Source organism: Rousettus aegyptiacus, unplaced genomic scaffold (assembly GCF_014176215.1).
Source record: "Rousettus aegyptiacus isolate mRouAeg1 unplaced genomic scaffold, mRouAeg1.p scaffold_m13_p_9, whole genome shotgun sequence".
In the NCBI taxonomy this organism is placed as follows: domain Eukaryota; kingdom Metazoa; phylum Chordata; class Mammalia; order Chiroptera; family Pteropodidae; genus Rousettus; species Rousettus aegyptiacus.
Window position 1 is genome coordinate 9,402,144 of NW_023416312.1, and position 18,676 is coordinate 9,420,819.

The window sequence follows — 18,676 nt, forward strand, 5'->3', positions numbered from 1 at the left end:
CCATATCTTCGCTATTGTAAATAATGCTGCAGTGAACATGGTGGTGCATATATCTTTTCTAAATAGTATTTTAATTTTCTTAATAAGTTCTCAGAAGTAGAATTGCTGGATCATATAGTTCTATTTTTAATTTTTTGCAGTACCTCCATACTATAGTAGTTGAACCAATTTACATTTCCACCAACAGTGCACAGGGGTTCCCTCTTCTCTATATCCTTGCCAACACTTCTTAATTCTTGTCCTTTTGATGATAGCCATTCTCACAGGTATATGAGGTGATAATCTCATTATGATTTTGATTTTGATTTCTCTGATGATTAATGATGTTGAGCATCTTTTCATGTACCTGCTGACTATATGTCTTTTCTGGAAAAATGTCTATTCAGATCCTCCCTCTGCCCATTTTTTAAATTAGATCTTTTTTTCCCTTTTGCTATTGAGTTGTATGAATGTTTTATATATTTTAGATATTAGCCCCTTATCATATATATGATTTACAATTATTTATTCTCATTCAATAGGTTTTCTTTTAATTTTGTTGATGGTTTCCTTTGCCATGCAGAAGCCTTTTAGTTTGCTGTAGTCTCACTTGTGTATTTTTGCTTTTGCTGTTTTGTGTGTGTGTGTGTTAGATTCAAAACATTATTTCCAAGACCTATGTCAAGGGGCTTACTGCCTGTTTTTATGTAGGGGTTTTATAGTTTCGATTCTTCTTTTCAAGTCTTTAATCCATTTTGAGTTCATTATTGTTCATGGTGTAACATAGTGGTCCAGTTTTATCTTTTGCATGTGGCTGTCCAATTTTCCCAACCATTTGAAGAGATCGTACTTTCCCTATTGTATATTCTTGGCTCCTTTGTCATTTATTAACTGACCATGTACACCTGGGTTTATTACTGGGCTCTCTATTCTGTTCCACTGATTAGGTGTCTGTTTTTATACTAATACCATACTATTTTAATTACTATAGCTTTGGAATAGAGTTTGAAATAAGGGAGCATGATACCTCCAGCTTTGTTCTTCTTTCTCAAGATTGTTTTGGCTATTTGGGGTCTGTTGTGGTTCCATACAAATTTTATAATTATCCTATTTCTGTGGAAAATACCACTGTAATTTTGATAGGGATTGCATTTAATTTGTATGGTGCTTTGGTAGTATGAATATTTTAATAGTATTAATTCTTCTGATCCATGAGCATGGAATACTTAGCAGTTTTATGTGTCTTCTTCAACTTCTTTCATTAATATCTTGAATTTTCAGTTTATAGGCCTTTTACCTCTTTGTTTAATTTTATTTCTGGGTATTTTATTCTTTTTGATGTAATTATAAATGAGATTGTTTTATTAATTTCTCTTTCTGATAGTTTATTATTAGAGTAAAGAAACATGACAGGTTTTTGAGTATTTTATATCCTGCAACTTTACTGAATTTGTTTACTAGGTCTAATAGTTCTTTGATATAGTCTTTACGGTTTCTGTATATAATATTATGTCATCTGCAAAAGTATCAGTTTTGCTTCTTCCTTTGCAATTTGGATGTCTTTTATTTCTTTTTCTTGTCTAATTGTTCTGGCTTGGACTTCCAATACTATGTTGAACATAAGCGATGAGGGTGGACATTTTTGTCTTGTTCTCAGTTTTAGAGGAAAAGCTTTCAGCTCGTCACCATTGAGTATAGTATTAGATTTGTCATATATGTCCTTATTATGTTGAAGTATATTCCTGCTATACTCTCCTTGTTGAGAGTTTTTATCATAAATCGATGTTGAATTTTGTCAGATGTTTTCTTTGCGTCTTTTGAGATAACGATATGATTTTTATCATTCATTTTGTTAATGTGGTGTATCACAGTGACTGATTTGTGGATGTGGAACCATCCTTGTATTCTTGGAATAAATCCTACTTGATCATGGTGTATGAACCTTTTAATGTATTGTTGAATTCAATTTGCTGATATTTTGTTGAGGATTTTTGCACCTATGTTCATCAGGGATGTTGACCTGTAATTTTCTTTTCTTGTGGCATCCTTGTCTGGTTTTGCTATCAGAGTAATGCTGGCCTCATAAAATGTATTTGGAAGAGTTCTCCCTTTTCTATTTTTTCTAGAAATTGGAGAAAGATTGGTAGTTAATTATTTTTTGAATATTATGTAGAATTCACCAGTGAATCTAGTTCTGGAATTTTATTTGTTGAGAGATTTTTGATCACTGGTCCAATCCTAGTAATCAATTGGTGTGTTCATATTTTCTGTTTCATCATGATTCAGTCTCAGTAGGTTGTATCCTTCTAGGAATTTACCAGTTTTTTCTAGGTTGTCCAATTTCTTGGCCTATAATTCATACTAGTTTCTTATGAACATTTTTATCTCTGCAGTATCAGTTGTAACATCTTTTTCATTTCAGATTTTATTTGAGTCCTCTCTCTTTTTTCTCGAAGAGTCTGACTAAAGGTTTGTCAATTTTATCTTTTCATAGAACCAGCTCTTAATTTCATTGACCTTTTCTATTGTCTTTTTCATCTCTATTTCATTTATTTCTGCTCAAATCTTTGTTGTTTCCTCCCTTTTACTAACTTTGCACTTCAATTTCTTCTTTGTGTATTTCCTTAAGGTGTAAAGTTAGGTTGTAAGAAGTTCAAATTCTTGAGTCTTTCTCCAAACCCACTGACCTGGAATATCAGAGTAGAGGGTTCTGGTAGTCTGGCAGTTTGTTTTTTCATAAGCCTGTCAGTGTTTCTGATACAAGCCAACGTTCGAGAATCATAGGCCTAAATATGAGCTTGTTTTCCTAGGTTCAGATTAATATAGAAAACCCTGTAGTAAAGATGAACAATAATATTTTTATAAGTATATACTCCATTTCATTTAAAAATACTCCCTTCCAAACTACTGCTTAGGGTTAATTCATGGAAATAAAACCTTATTATTTGAACTGATGACTCTGTATGGTGAAGAGTTCTTAGTTATAGATGTTTAAACAAAAGAAATGTAGTTTTGAAATGCTTATTTTTCTCTTATATACACATATATGAATTTCCATAAAGACACAGATGAAATTTTATACACGCTGTTTGTGCGAAATTTTGTTCCTTTCTTTTTTGTCTTCACCGCTACCTCCTTCCCCTTTCCTTATCGTCACTCTTGCTGTCCCTACCTGTAATCCATCTTAATAACACTGATACACTTTTTCCCATGTTCATATAGACACAGACACAGGTGCACACACACCTTTATTGGGGTTCATTGTTTTCAGTGGATGTCTAAGAGTCCACAGTGTGGATGTACTATAACATATTCAACTAACATCTTGTTGTAGGGTTATACTTTGTCCCCAGCGATTCTTCCACAATATAAATGCTGCTGCAATAATATTCTTATTATGCATATATTCTTTTTTCCATATAGGATAGTTTCTACTGTCGCCAGCATGTTATAATATTTCATATTTCCACCAGTGATACATGAAAAAGCATTCGTTTATTAAGTTATATTCTTGTCAATTTATGAAACTTTTAAAAATGTTATAGATGTTAAAATTTTTCTGTCATTTACATTATAATGTTTTCCCAAATATGTTTCTCATCCATTGGACTTTGTATATGATATCTTTTGACATACAAAAATCAAACATTTCTATCTCATCAAAGTTACCATCTCTCTTAAAATAGTTTCCGCATTTTTATTCTGTATCATAGGTGTAGTCTCCTAGCTTTTCTGGGAAGGTTTTTATTGTTTTATTTTACATTTAAATCTTCGTACATGTGAAACTTATTTTTCCATAGAGTTTAATACGAGAATTCACTTTTATTTTCTTCCAAAAGGACAGCCAGTTGATCCTGCATCATTTATTAAAAAACATTTTTTCCCTCACTGAATGGAACATTGGTCAGTTATTAGAATCTCAGTCAAATATTAGAATTTCACTGAGATAAATTTCTGGATTCTCAATTCTATTCAGTTGATCTGTTTGTTCATTTCTATACTGGTGTCTTATTACTGTGGCTGTATGCATTGTTCTGGTATCTGTCAATACAAACTTTTCCTCACTGTTCTTCTTTTATGTTCTGGGCCATTCTCAGGCAAATATACTTCAGTTTATGCTCCAAGATCATTTTACCCATTCTTACCCCCCCGACACCCCCTGCAAAGAAAATTCCATTGGAATTCTAAGTTAAATCATGTTAAATATATGTTAAATGTGTAGAATTGACATTTTTATGATAGTCTTCTTGTTTAAGAATATGGTATGATTTTCCATGTGTTTGATTCTTATTTTAGGTTTTCTCATATGATTTTATAGTTTTCTTTATATAGTTTATAGTACATTGTTCTTACTTTTTCCTTTATTTTGCTAGTTTGATTAAGTTTTCATTCTCTTTCCCCACTATTAGTTTTTCTTGTAGTTTTCCATTCTATTCCTGTTCTCTCCCTTCATAAGACACAGATTTCTGTCATTGTATTGACAAGAGACCAGTAATGAAGACTTGTTGGTAGGTTATGTATCTGTAAGAAGACCTTCCTCTAAAACACATATGCATACACTGTATGCTCCTAATTCATCTAGGTAAGGGCACAGCATCTAAGAGAAGGACTACATAGAACTGGAGTAGATCAGTATATCTTCATATGGTTTCCCCAGGGTCACTCGGCCTGTTAACCAGGCATGTATGTCACCCTGACATCTTACTGGGACTAAGAAAGCACACAAATCCTTGCTGTGCCTCAAGTCTATTATACTTGGGGTTTCTTTCACCATTCCAGAAGAATTTAGGTAAAAATCATGCACTTTTAATGGGAATATAGTTTATAAACACTGACTTGGTTTTCTTGGTTCTTAAACCTTATTCAGCACAAGGGAGACCAGTCCTAATCCAGGCAGAGAAACCAGATTCTATGTCCTTGAATAATTCCCTAGTTCCTTCATCAGTGTCCTTGAAAGCCATTTCTCTGCTCATTTTTTTTATATCTATAACTGTGTTATGAGACGTCCCAAAGTGAATATCTTTATTCACTTATTCATATCTGAATTGAATATAATTCAGGGATGATCACATTGTGAAAATCATCTATAATATATATTGCTTCAAGAAGAACATAGGGGAGGGATTCTAGAGTGGCATGGGTATAAATCTGTGTTCAACCAATTGACAAGTTTTTTCTTTTAACTTGGGCAAGTTACTTAACATTCCCAAGTCTCAGAGTCTATGAAATGGGATACTATTCCTGAATGCATTAGTTTGCTGTAAGAATTAAATGACTGAAATAATGTAAAGCACTAGTACCCTGCTTGACATGCAATAAGCACTCAATAAAAGGTGTAGCTAATATTCCCATTACTTTGCGACATATTCATAGGTATGCCATCCCAGGGAAAAACAAAGCCAAAGACTTTGGGGCTGAAAGGACAAAAATAGTAGAACAGTTTTCTTGGAGGAAGGAAGCACATATTTCCTTGTGATTATATAGATGTAGGAGTTAGATTTTTCACTTAACTGAGACAAATTTAATCCTCATGCTGGTCCTGAGGGGTGTACATATTACTAGCATATGAGGAAACTAAGACTCAAAGAGATTAAAAGCCATGGTAGAGTCTAGATTAGACCTTAGACTGGTATGGCTCCAAAATCTCTTCCCCTCACCTCCATATCATGCTCTGGTTCTCTTAAGTTCATTTTATACCTGGCAATTCATTGGGGAGGGCTATTCTGCAACATCTATTTTGGCCAAAGTGTCAGTTATCGAAACGGAATTCTGACAAATGTGTACCTTTGTCACAAGGACGATTGAAAGTTCATTCCTGTCTCAGCATAAATTCACTCAACCATCAGAAAAACAGTTTCAGTCTCATTCCCAGAGGAGAGGAGGTAGCTTCCTTTGTAGATATAAATGGCCATGCTTTATTTGCAGAGGCCAGTCCTCTGTGCCTGAATCTTTCTTTGCAATGAATTGGGGAGAGTGCCAGTGGAGCCCCACAGAAGCAGGCTGTTAGCAGCTGTTGAGTCCTAAGAGGCAAACCTAGGGCAATATGGCCTACTGAGGTGATCCAGAGTGGGAGGAGCCAGAGGGATGAGGCTACTCAAAAAACCTCTAATTTAGGTAAAGCTTAGAGGAACAAGGAAGGAGGTTAAGTTCAAGCATAAGTGGGTATAAACAGAAGCACCGGAGTCAAGAGGAGTCAAGGCTTGACCAGCTAGCTTGTTATGGAGCAAAGGCTCTGAAGACAGACCATTTGGGTTTGAATCTCTGTGAAATCCCTGTGGGCAGTTCACTTAATCACTCAGTCTTAGGTCTGGTTCACTAGAAGCAGAGCCCAGGAAGGCATTTCTTAGGTAGGTGACTTATTGCAGAAGTCGTTTCAGGAGAAATCTATAAGGGGATGAGGAAAGCATATTGGTTTCAGAACTTTAGCTTCAGCCTGATCCCGAAGAGATTTTTGGAGCATGAACTGTGCTACAGGAATTGTCCAGCCTGGGGTAAGGCTGTTCTAACTGCACATCAGTCAGCTACTGAGAGGTGGGGTATCACCTCCCAGGAATCTCCAGGTGAGACAACTCCCCTACGCCAAGCTTAATCTTCCTAAGCTGGTAGCAGTTGTAAGAATGGATGCACGGTCCTGGTGGAAAAGAGGATCTGGTGAGTCACCAGTGACATCCAGTACCCACTCCGGGCTTTCGAGTCCTCATTTGTTAAGCAAGGATGGTGGTAATAGCACTTACCTTGTAGGATTGTGGCAAAGAAAGAATGTATATAAAGCAAGAGTGGTAACTTTTGGGAACTGAAACTGGGAAGGTCCTGGGTGATTACCCAGATTAGTATCATTTGAAGATTTGTTTTTATTCATTGGTATTGCTTGATACCTGGGTGATTGAGCTAGCTTGAAAGTACAAAGTTAATAGGATCTGTGGCTTGAAAGTTTAGAGTGGGTATATTGTTTTCTGATGCTGTAACAAACTTAGTTACTTGTAACAACACAAATTTATTGCATAGTTCTATATGTCTAACTCAGGTCTCAGTGGGCTAAAATCAAGTTGTCACCTGGACTGCTTTCCTTTCTAGCTGCTCTAGGGGAGAATCTGATTCCTTGCCTTTCCTGGCTTTTCAAGGCTGCCCAGATTTCTTGGCTCATGGCCCCTTCCTTCTTTATAGCCAGCAATGACTGGTCAAGTCTTCTCACACTGCATCAGTCCTAGACACTCACGTTCCTGACTTCCCTTTTCCTCTTTTGAAAAAGACCTTTGTAAGTACATTGGACCCACTTGGATAATGCAGGCTAATGTCTCCATCTCAAAATTAATAACCTAATCATTTTTTCAAGTCCCTTTTGCCACATAAGGTAACATTTTTATAGATTCCAGGGATTAAGGCATAGACATCTTTTGGTAGGGAGCATTGTTTTGCCTCCTGTGCAGGGATTGGCAAACTTTTTCTGTAAAGGGCCAGATAGTAAGTAATTTAGGCTTTGTGTGCCATTTAGGTCTCTGTTGTAACTGAATCCTGCCGCTGTAGTGCTAGAATAGCCATAGGCATTATGTACATGAACCGGCATGGCTGTGTTCCAATAAAACTGGAATCGTAGACACTGACATTTGCACTTCATATAATTTTCACATGCCACAGACTATTATGCTTCTTTTGACTTTCCCCACAACCACTGGAACATGTAAAATCCAGTACCTTGCAGCCTGTACAAAAACAGGCAGCAGATTGTCTATATTGGTTTACTTTTTGTCCTAGCCTATTTAAGGGTTTAAGGAACACTCTTCAAATGTTTGGAGGAATTTCTTCATCATGCTTGGCTGGTTATCATACATATTGCAAACCTCGACCTTGTGTTCTGTGATACTTCTATTTGAATTTTGTTCCCCGTGAGAACTACCCTCCTTTTAATTTTTCATGGAAGTTGCTGAAGGTGAAATGGTGATGTTGGTCTTGAAATCTTGTTTCTATGTGGTTGCTAAATTTTTGGAAACACAAGCACACTGGGAAGAATACTGCAATTATTTGAGTTAATCAGAGAAAGTAATCTGTATCCTGACATTTCTATTTTTTGCCTGTTAAACCAGACTCACTCAGAATATTGCTAACGTTTTATTGGAGCTGGCTAAATTAGTGAGAGTAAAGAGATGGGTGAGAAAGAAATGTGTTGCATAATAAAATGGAAATTATTATATTGAGGAGCACCTTGCTGGAGTTAGTTCGCCATCTCAATGTATTATGACTACTTCTGATTTATCGAATTTAATTTTCTCTTTAAAATATGGCACTTTTTCTTGCTATCATATTTATGTCTCTTGAAAATGATAGTTAGGCATCTGTGAAACACTGTTTTCTTTTCCTTTTTGGTAGGTGAAGGGGAAGAGGACCCTGGGAGAAAATATTGCCGATAATGGAGGTCTGCGGGAAGCTTTTAGGGTACGCATTGCAATATTTGCTGTGATTTAAAAAATTAAGCTCTGAAACACCGTATGGGTACACCTCCATTTACACTGCAGACTTGTTCTGGAGGAGTTAGAGTTCTGTAAATTCTATGAATTTCTCTAAGTAGAATTATATTTCCCCATTGTCTCTATTATACTTGATTATATGAATAGAACGGCATTCCTTCTCTTTGGGGTGTAAAGTTACCCTAAAGAATAATATTTGTTATTAAGAATCATTTATTTAAAGCATAGTTTTCAGAAGATACATTCACAATAATATCAAAAGCGTGCTACAGAAATCTCCTCGGGGCTAGGTTTATATGAGTTTTCCTTGAGTATGCTCTCTCTACATTCCTCCTTATAATTTTCTCTTAAAATACCAACTTCTATATTATGACCAGAGGCTGGTGGTTCTCATATAGTCGGCCAGGTAAGAGTTCATAATAATGTTTTCATCATCCACTGGTCCATGATTAAACAAGAACATAAGGATGATGTGGAAATATTTTCATAAAGCTAAATGCATTTACTGTAAACACTAGGTTGTTATTCCAAGGTTATAGCCTTCCTCTATTCTACTTAAAATATATTTTATTTTGTAAAATGATGGTGATTGAAGATGACAGTTTTCCCTCTTACTTAGCAAAATAAAAAATCAGCAATATGTTGACCCTAAAATTTATTTCTGTAGGCCTTGTCATTATGTTAGATTTGTTTGTTCTCTGGTAGGAATAGAAAGAACATCTTTTTTGGTGGGAAGGATAGTTATTTAACATGTGAATGCTTTGGCCCAGCGGCTCTGGTATCTGTTGAGTGTAGGGTCTTTGCAGGTGAACCTGCCTCACCGTTAAGCAATATGCCATTGACTTGCATTTCCAGGTTTGTTTTCTTAAAGGAAAACTTGACAGGATGCATGTTGCACATGGTGGAGGATGTATTTAATATCTCTGCACTGGATGAGAAAAGAGAAAAGCCATCGTTGCAGAGGATCATCTGTTCTGCTTCTCTCACCAGGCTTACAGGAAATGGATAAATGACAAGAGGCAGGGAGTGGAGGAGCCTCTCCTACCAGGTATCACATTCACCAACAACCAGCTCTTCTTCCTGAGCTATGCTCATGTGAGTAGACCAAGGAAGGGGCATCAAAGAGGAAATGTGGGACTTTTGCTAGCTCCCTTGATCAAAGGTTTGGAACAAAATTTGAATGCCATAATTTTTATTTTAGCCGAAATTTTATCTTGCTACTTATCTCGGGGATAAATTTCACCTTCTTAATGTTCTATGGGGCATAATTAACTGACTGAGCCAACATTTATTGGCATTTCTTTAATCAAGTGAGTTACTGATCCTTTGGTAACATGCTCGATATTTTTAAAATATATCCTGACTTCAATGTATTTGATACTATTTATAACCATTTCTAGTGACTCATTCTTTGGCTTTCATGGTTCCTTTCCTATATTTCTCCTTCTTTGCCTCATTTTTGGACTTTATACCACTACTCTTAACCTGTGGAGACCCTGAGGGCTGGGTTCCCAATTTTCAAATGAATATGTGGAGACTACTAAGAACTGAAGAAAACAACAAAGGCAGAGAGCCATGTCACTCTTTTGTGAGTTTAATGGGCTTTCTAATCAGAAATTGAAAGAAGCCAAAAGTGCACTAAATAAGGTAACAATTCTGAGTTTGAGTTTCTGGCTAATGAGGCGAGTGCCAATTCTTTGTTATTGGTTGTACTGTTTTTTTGTTACAAGTTTGTAGGTCTCATTTTCAAAGAAGTCAGGGATGGGTTGTTGAAGGTTCTGATACATGGCCTCGCAGTGGGCAAATGCATATCTGTATGCTCAAAATGAGACAAAAGTTTTTATCAGTACAACCTTTTGTTCCTAAGTCTTTGCATTGCTCCTCAGTAAGCTCATTCATTCCCATGTTGTCATTGGTTGACCGTGGTTAAAGGATTCTCACCTGTCTGAGGTCTTTTTATTTCTTAAAGCTTACAACCCTAAATAAATGACCATTTGTCAACCTGACATAAACAAAACTTGAGTCATCAACAAAATGACCTTCCCTTTTAGTTTTCCCATTTCTCCTACCACACCCACAGTCTTTGGGTCTTCATGATCAGAAAACCTGGATTCTTAGGTCTTATTCGATTTATCTGTACTCAGTTTTTTTAAATGACATGTCCCAAAAGCTAGGTGTTTCATTCTTTTAACTGCTCTTCAGATTCAGCCTTTGTCTCCCTATTACCCTGTCTCATCATCTATAGGCTAGGCCTTGATCTTTTCTACTCTAGATTATCCCACCAGCCTTATGCTATGTTTTCTGGACTTTGACATCTTCCCACCACTGTCTGTCTTACATGGCACTGAAATACCAAATTTACTTCATTATTGACTTGCAGTGACTTCCATGTACCTACCACATCAAAGCCATCCACTTCTAGCTCACTTTTTAAAATGTTCTTCTCAGTCTTATTCAACTCTATCCACTAGTCTAAATTCCCACAGCTCCCCTAGATTCACTGTTAGCTGGACAGGTGTCCTTACTTCCACCCCATGATGCCATGCCCATTACTCTCTCTGTGGCTTTCATTTTGATTTTTCTTCTGTCATGTGACCCCCTTTCTAATCCTCCCCCTCAGATTGTTCAGTCTCACATTTATCCTTCAGGATCCATGTTGAGTTCCACCTCCTCCACACCTTCCACAAACTTACCCCAAGGACTCCAGTTCTCAGTTTAAAAAAAAATTCCAATTCCTCTACACTTACCTTTATTACCATGAAGTTGAATTCTTAATTATACTCAAAATGTTGTAGACTTTTAGTTTTATCTCCATAGCGAATCTTCTGGATCCTTACATTTCTTGTGTATCTTCATTGCACCCAGAAAAAATGCTGGGTATATCGAAGATGCTTGACATTTTTAGATGAATTACTTGAAAAGTATAAAACTAACACAGTTCAATTAAGGAGACTTTCTTTTGGGTCAGTACTGGGTTAGATAATCTAACATAAGCACACATACACATAGTTAGAACTTTCTAGAGTAGGACTTGTCAAACTAGGACCCATGAGCCAAACACGGCCTGCTGTTTATTTTTGTAAATACTGTTATATTGGAAAACAACCAGCACTTTCCTTTACATATTGTCTGTGGCTGGTTTGGTGCTACAACAGCAGAGCTGAGTAGTTGAAACAGCTCATGGTCTGCAAAGCCTTAAATATTTACTATCCGGCCATTTACAGAAAAAGTTTGCTGACCCCTACTCTAGAGGACAAAGTACAAGGCCTATCAGTTCTTAAGTTCTATTTACTTACTTAAGGTCCATCTTAGTTATGTCCTAGTCCACCATATCCCTTTGTAGATAAGTAAACTGATAGCAATATTATAGTCATAATTTTGAAATGCCTCCAAATAAAATTCCAAACCATGTGATTTATTTTAAACGAAATAGATTTAGGAAAAAATAGAAAGCTATTTTATATAACTAATGAGAAATTTATCTTGGACCTTTCCTACTGACAGAATGAGGAGATTTTCAATATTTTGTACATTGGAAGACTGTTTATAGGTAGTAAAGTTATTTTCCTTTCCGAGAAGGTACTAGGAAAACAGTAACAATCATAATGTATTTTCAGAAATCTCTTAAATGATATATGAAGCAAAGACAATAATATACAATAATGTAAGAATATAAGAAGAAATAACATAAGAAAAAATGAGGTAAAATTGAATACTAGAAACAACTTTACATTAGCTAGCTTCTGAGGAAATTAAAGAATCACATTACAAAAACAACTCGAAAGTCAAATTCAGAACCAGTTGACTGATGATTTATCTTTATCAAACTCAGTAGCATCATATCGCCTTTCCTGCTTAGTATATCCTTGTAGTTACTGTGACCTGTCAATTTTTTCCTCAAATATTCTTATACTTCTCCTTCTCTCCATTTTCATTCTACTTATTTAGTGAACATTCATTGGGGACTTTCCTGGGGCTCATAAATAATCTTCTAACTAGTCTCTAATTTCCTTCTATTGCTGTATCCCCCTGCCAGATACACCTTTTTAAAATATGATTTTTATCATTTTCCTACTCAAAACAATGTTTGAATACAGTTTCAACACTTTAGCCTGTTGCTCAGGACTTCGGAAATCTGGTACCACCTCCCCTGGTCTCCTGTTGCTGCCCATTATGCACCACATAGTCCAGCCCAGCTGGATATCTTTCTTTTTTTCTCAAATAGATAACTGCTTCTATTTTCTCCTCCACTTAGAACCACCCCCCATCATATTCATGTGTCCTTGTTCTTTTCATACTTCAAGAATAGATCGTATTTCAAGACATACTTCAAGTCAAGATTAAGTAGGTTATGGTGCAGGAACAAACAACACAAGGAAAGTTCATTTCTTGTTCATGTTCTGTTGTCCAACATTGGTCAGCAGTGAGTCTCTGCTCTTAGTTATTTCTCAAGGACCTGGATTTGGAGTCTTTATCCTGACATGTGCTTCCATAGTCACCACAGGAATAGGAAAGAAAAATGAGGAAATGTGTACCGGCCCTTAATGTAGCATCTTAAATTATTCTTAAGGTTCTTAAACCTCCTGCCAGTTTGCTAAAGCTTCCACCAGGAAATGACAAATATCACTTCTCTCATTTCGCTGGTCGAAGCAAGTAATATAACTGTGTATAACTTCAAAGGAGATGGAGAAGTATCCTCCTATCCCAGGCCTGGACCGGGGCAAGGCAAGTAAGGCGCCCTAGGCACAAAATACTAACTTCTCATGGCTCTCCTCAGTAATGGGTGGTTGATTTATTTCATTAATTCAGATGAGTATGGTTATCTATCTATCCATCCATCCATCCATCCATCCATCCACCCACCCACCCACCCACCCACACACACATACATACATATACATACATACATATATATGTATACATATGTGTATATATATGTATATAATATGTCTTTTTTATGATGACTTTGGTTAATGAAATTAAATAACTTTCAACTGTACATCTTAACAGTAAGGCATATATATTTATACTATGTGTTATATTTAATAAGGGCTATTACAAGCATTATATTAATTGAATAAATACATTGGTCAGTTCTTGGGCACATATATTGTTCTCTTGGTTTATAGCATCTGTCTGGAAACCTCCCTAATTTACTCAAATTGTGGAATTATTTACAATGATAAAACTTTCTACTCTGGGGATTAGAATAATAGTTAATACTGATGACAATTTGATGGGATCTACTAAAACTGTCATTCATTGAGTCTAAAATTACTCTTTGGTATAGCTGGAACAGTTAAGGCAGTAAAAAATATATAATTGGAATGGAAATGTAATTATTGGGATACTTTTCTCTTCTAGGTAAGGTGCAATTCCTACAGACAAGAAGCTGCCCGAGAACAAGTCCAAATTGGTGCTCACAGCCCCCCTGAGTTTAGGTAAATGGGCATTTGGGTGACATTAGTTTTTAACTGTGCATCTCCCCACTTCCCTTCCCCCACCTAGCCATCCCAGTTCTTTACCATAGGTGATCTGAACAAAAGCCTGTGTTGTGAATAGTGATATCTTCATTTTGCAGACAAAAAAAAATCTGGCCAAACAGAAACTAAATGTCTTTTCTTTCATAAGCATGAAGCTGGTTTAGTCAGCATTTTCTTAGCTCAATTTTCTGTAGTGAGCATTTGTACATACCTTTAATCTAGTGCCCTATCTATCAAGAGATCCATGAGATTGTATAAGACTCCAAAAATAATTTAGAATCCACATCACAGCTTTGTTATTAAGTTCTGTTTATTGTCTTCCAATTTTTTGAAAGGTAGCAAATCCATGGGTACCATGAACACCATGGGCACTCAGTAAACCTGAATATTCCTTTATTTAGCCACCTACTTTTTTGTACGGACCAAAAAAGTCTCCTTTCCTAGACAAGGACGAGATCTTAGGTACTGCAACTTAACACTTAGAGCTCTGGTTTATTTTGTGTAGTAGAATATCTTATTTAATGCCTCTTGTTCTTTCATGCAGCTAACCAACAGACATGAATGAGTACTCTCTGAATAGCTCTGAACACAAAGGAGGATATATGGTGATAATTCATATCTAGAGTCAAAAGCTCTACATTTTGGCTTTTAGTTTGAATCTTATTTTGAAACTATTGCTTATATAAAGGGAAAAGAATTATAAATTGTAATCTTATTTAATTGTCAGAATGCATAAAATATTAAGTAAAAATATAATTAAGGTTAATATCACTTACCCTGTACTGGGTTTCTAGCATAGTTTAAATTTTCTATAGTGAGAGACAGAGAATTATCATGAGAAATCTATGATATTTATATTTATTTATGTTTATTCATTCTTTGCTTAGAACACATTATGTCTGAATATCTTTATATATAATGTTTAAATGAATCCATTAGCATATTGCAGGAAAGTAATCTAAAATGTCTCCTATATTTTAAAATCTTATTTCTAAAGCCTTGCCTTTGAAATGCTTCAGAAATTGACTATAAATTACCCAATAGCATAAAATCTAATCACTGTGTTAGAAATTCTCCCCTACTGGGCTAAACTGTCAAGAATGCTGACAGTCTCTAATGGACTACAATGTGATCCGACTGACAAATGGTGCAGACAAAACCACGCAGTAGATTAATTACTCAACAGATAAGTTTTTAGAAACTAATTTCCTTTTACCAACTAGTTGCCTGTAATGTTGGATTTTAGCTGATAATTTGCAGAGTATACTTACTAATTATCAGCTAAATTCTATCTTGTCCAGGATGAATGGCACCATGAAATATGCATCCCTACCCATACATCCCAGCTAAAACACAAGAGGTCATGGGGATTTTTTGGATACAAGCCATTATATTCATTCAAATGCCCATAGGTAACAAAGTCATCAGGGCAGAAATAGTCAGTGACCAAGAATGCTGAGTCTCTAGTCAACTCTTTGAACATGTAGTTGAGTGAGTATTAGATGAGAGAGGAGTTTTTGCTGGCTTGTTAGTGATGTCTGCAGTGACTACAGATTTTGAGTGCAGCAGAAGTCACACAATGAAAATTCCACTTCCAAAAGGCAGTTACAATCAAAGTGCTGAGTAGGAGTCCGCAGTCCTTACTGCAGTCGGGAAACTTGCAAGAACACCAGATTTTGAAGCTAACTCCAGTAAAGCATTACTCATCAATGACAACTAGACACCATTCACTGCTTTATTGTTGCACAAACCAAATTATAGATAAATATGAGCCTTCCAACATAAGAATTTAGAGAAAGTGTTTTTGTAGTTTGAGTTCTCTAAAGATAGTGATAGCAACAACATGGATGAATCTCATAGGCATAATATTGAGTGGATAAAGTCAGTGACAAAAATGCCTAGTGTGTGATTCTGTTCATAGGAAGTTCAAAAACAGACAAAACTAACCTATGGCAATAGAGATCAGACTAGTTATCCTTGGAGGTACTTCTGATAGGGTACACCAGAGAGCATTCTAGGGGCTGGAAATATCTCATGTCTCTATCTGGGTGGTGGTAACATGGGTGTATTGTACACGTGAGAAAAAATCAATGAGCTTTACATTTAAGACGTGTGTACTTTTTAAAAAATCAGTTATACCTTCCATTAAAAGTAAAATTACAAAATACAAAAGCTAAGTATTGGCAAATCCAACAGTTTATAGGAATTTGTAAATTTATAGGAATATACAATCCTATACAAAATTTATAGGAATTGTAAATCCTCCATTTACAGGAATTTGAAGATGTTTGGAAGATTAATAGTCATTCAGGAGATGCTGGTTCTAGTGTCAGCTCTGTTAATTTTTTTGGAAATTTATTTAACCATTTTGGGCTTCAGTCATCTCCCCTGTGAACAGGCTAAATAAATGCAACATCCTTTCGAGTAATATGCGACTACAGTTTTATCGAGACCCTATTGACATATAAGAATTAAATAGCATGGGCTTTGACATTTCTTTTTCAGGGTCAATGGTGCAATTAGCAACTTTGAAGAATTCCAGAAAGCTTTTAACTGTCCATCCAATTCCACGATGAATAGAGGCACAGACTCCTGCCGACTCTGGTAGCTGGACCGCTGATTTATGCCATTCTGAGAGAGCTGTGCAGCGCCAGTAGAGACTGCACTGAGCACACATCGCCTACTGCTTTAGGCCTATATTCCCCTGAGGACTTTTATTTTTAATGCATCTTCATTATTTGGGTATTGCTTGGATCGAAACAGTATCTATTCAAAGTCATAGGGCTTCAAATGGAATACGAGAAGTGAACCAAGTATGTTTCTTTAGAAAACCAAACCAACAAAAATAAATTTCTAGGCTGCTTTTGTTAAAATGCTATCTGCTGAATTGTTGCAATTGTCCATTTTAATGTGTAAGCCACAGCTAAGTGGTACATAGCATTTTAAACTATAGCTTTGCAGGGGGCCTGGGTAGAATGTATCCAGAAAAAAATTCAGTCTATTAAACTATTAACCTTCAATGATGAGGACATGTGTATGGATACCTGGCAGGTCTTACTGCTCTGTAAAATGCAGTACTAGATTTTATGTATTGTTATTACACAGCATTTGTTAACTATAAGGTAATTAAATTAGAAATATGTTGTATCTTAATTTTACAGCTTTTGATGAAGTTCTTGCCTTTAGCTTTGGAATCTGTTGGGATGAAAATGTGCCTCACAGCCGGTATCTAATGTAGCTGATTGCCCTGTTCAAGTCAGCATGAACAAAGCCGAGAGAAAGGCTGCTTGGCAAAGGATTTGAGTTTATCAGATAATAAAAAAGGATACATCCTTAAGTCCCAGAAGTCAAACTAGTGATGTGACAGCAGGGACACCAGAAGATAAGATCTCCGCCCAAACTTCAGTGATTATGTCTGTCCGCCAGAAACTTTTCTTTAGCCCAATCCCTGTTTGTCTTTTTACCCTCATATATTCATTTTCCCATTTCCGAAATCAGTAGCCATCGAGGAAAAGCTTTTGTAATTCCCCATTAGGAACATACAGCTTTCATTTCCTTTTAGTGCAAAGGGCCCTTCTGTTTTGGCTCAGTTAATGTTACCTCTCTTTTAAAAAGCCTTTTTGAAAATAAAAATTCTTGATTGTAGGCATTTTAGAATCTATTGATTAAATTTAAAATTCTCTGCATAGTATGAAGAAACATAACTCTTCAAATCTTCTTGGAAAGAGTATAAGAAAGAGCAGTACTACGTTTTTGATCCTCAGAGCTTTATCCTTCCATGTAAACTCCTCCATATCGTGTGTGTGTGTGTGTGTGTGTGTGTGTGTGTAGGATAAAATTGTAATGGCCTTAAAGTCGTTACCTGGCATTTCTGGTTTCTTAAAATAGCCACCCCTCTCCTTCACATTATTCATTGCACATGGGGTTCTGGGTTAAGTGGGCCAATAGGAAAATCTCAAAATCAAAATGACAAATTCAGACTAACCATAGGAGGCCATTTTGCTTTCCTGTGTGATTTGTCTCATATATATATATATTATAAGTATGTGCCATGTCCTTTTGTAACCATGGGAACTTTTGAAGGGAGAAAAATGCAGGGGCACCATTATGAGGAAAACAATTATACTGAGTCAGAGGAGAGTGATTTTCCCCTTGACTTCCTCTTCTCCAAATGGATAAACTTCTGAAGGGCAGCTACCTTCTCCTCCTCTTAACCATGGCTTAGTATGACCTTAGTTTGTAATTTTAAAAGCAAGCATTATTAGGTTAGGGGTGCTGTAAATGTATGTGCATTTTCTCTGGAAGAATCATTCTGATGCGTTTTAGACATACAAAGTATTCCTTGTTTCATTCCTGTATTTATACATTTAAGATCAGCTGAGGTCTGATTTATTGTGCTTATATGAATAGCATTTCCCCCCCTAGATTTATCTTTTTAAATTCCAAATAAACACATCCCTTCAGGTCAGAGAAACTGTTTATTAAAAGCATAAAATTATGACTTTGGAAATGTGAATTGTTCAAGCACTTGTTGGTTTAGGACAACTGGTTGGTAGTCAACCGGGCCCTCACAATTTCAAAATGATGAAGCTACCTTGTCCTGATTGACTTTACTTGGGGTAACTCAGTTATACTGAAAGTTATAGAAAGAACAGCCATTAATAAAACAAATGCAAAGCAGCAATACCAAATCATCACTACTAGCTAGAATAATTTTCTAGTAGGATTGAATTTCCAAATATACATATGCTC

General features: G+C 36.0%; 1 protein-coding gene across 4 annotated transcripts in view; it reads left to right on the forward strand.

The window, feature by feature from the left end:
• Nucleotides 1–17,077, forward strand: part of PHEX (phosphate regulating endopeptidase homolog X-linked) — a 174,904-nt gene extending 157,827 nt beyond the window's left edge. For all 4 annotated transcript variants that reach the window (XM_016166119.2, XM_036227119.1, XM_016166120.2 and 1 more), the window contains 4 exons: nucleotides 8,344–8,409; nucleotides 9,432–9,536; nucleotides 13,806–13,882; nucleotides 16,430–17,077. In XM_016166119.2, coding sequence (XP_016021605.1) covers nucleotides 8,344–8,409; nucleotides 9,432–9,536; nucleotides 13,806–13,882; nucleotides 16,430–16,532 — 351 coding nt within the window. In that variant the 3' untranslated portion in view covers nucleotides 16,533–17,077. The remainder of the gene's footprint in view (nucleotides 1–8,343; nucleotides 8,410–9,431; nucleotides 9,537–13,805; nucleotides 13,883–16,429) is intronic.
• The last annotated feature ends 1,599 nt before the right edge of the window (nucleotides 17,078–18,676 follow it).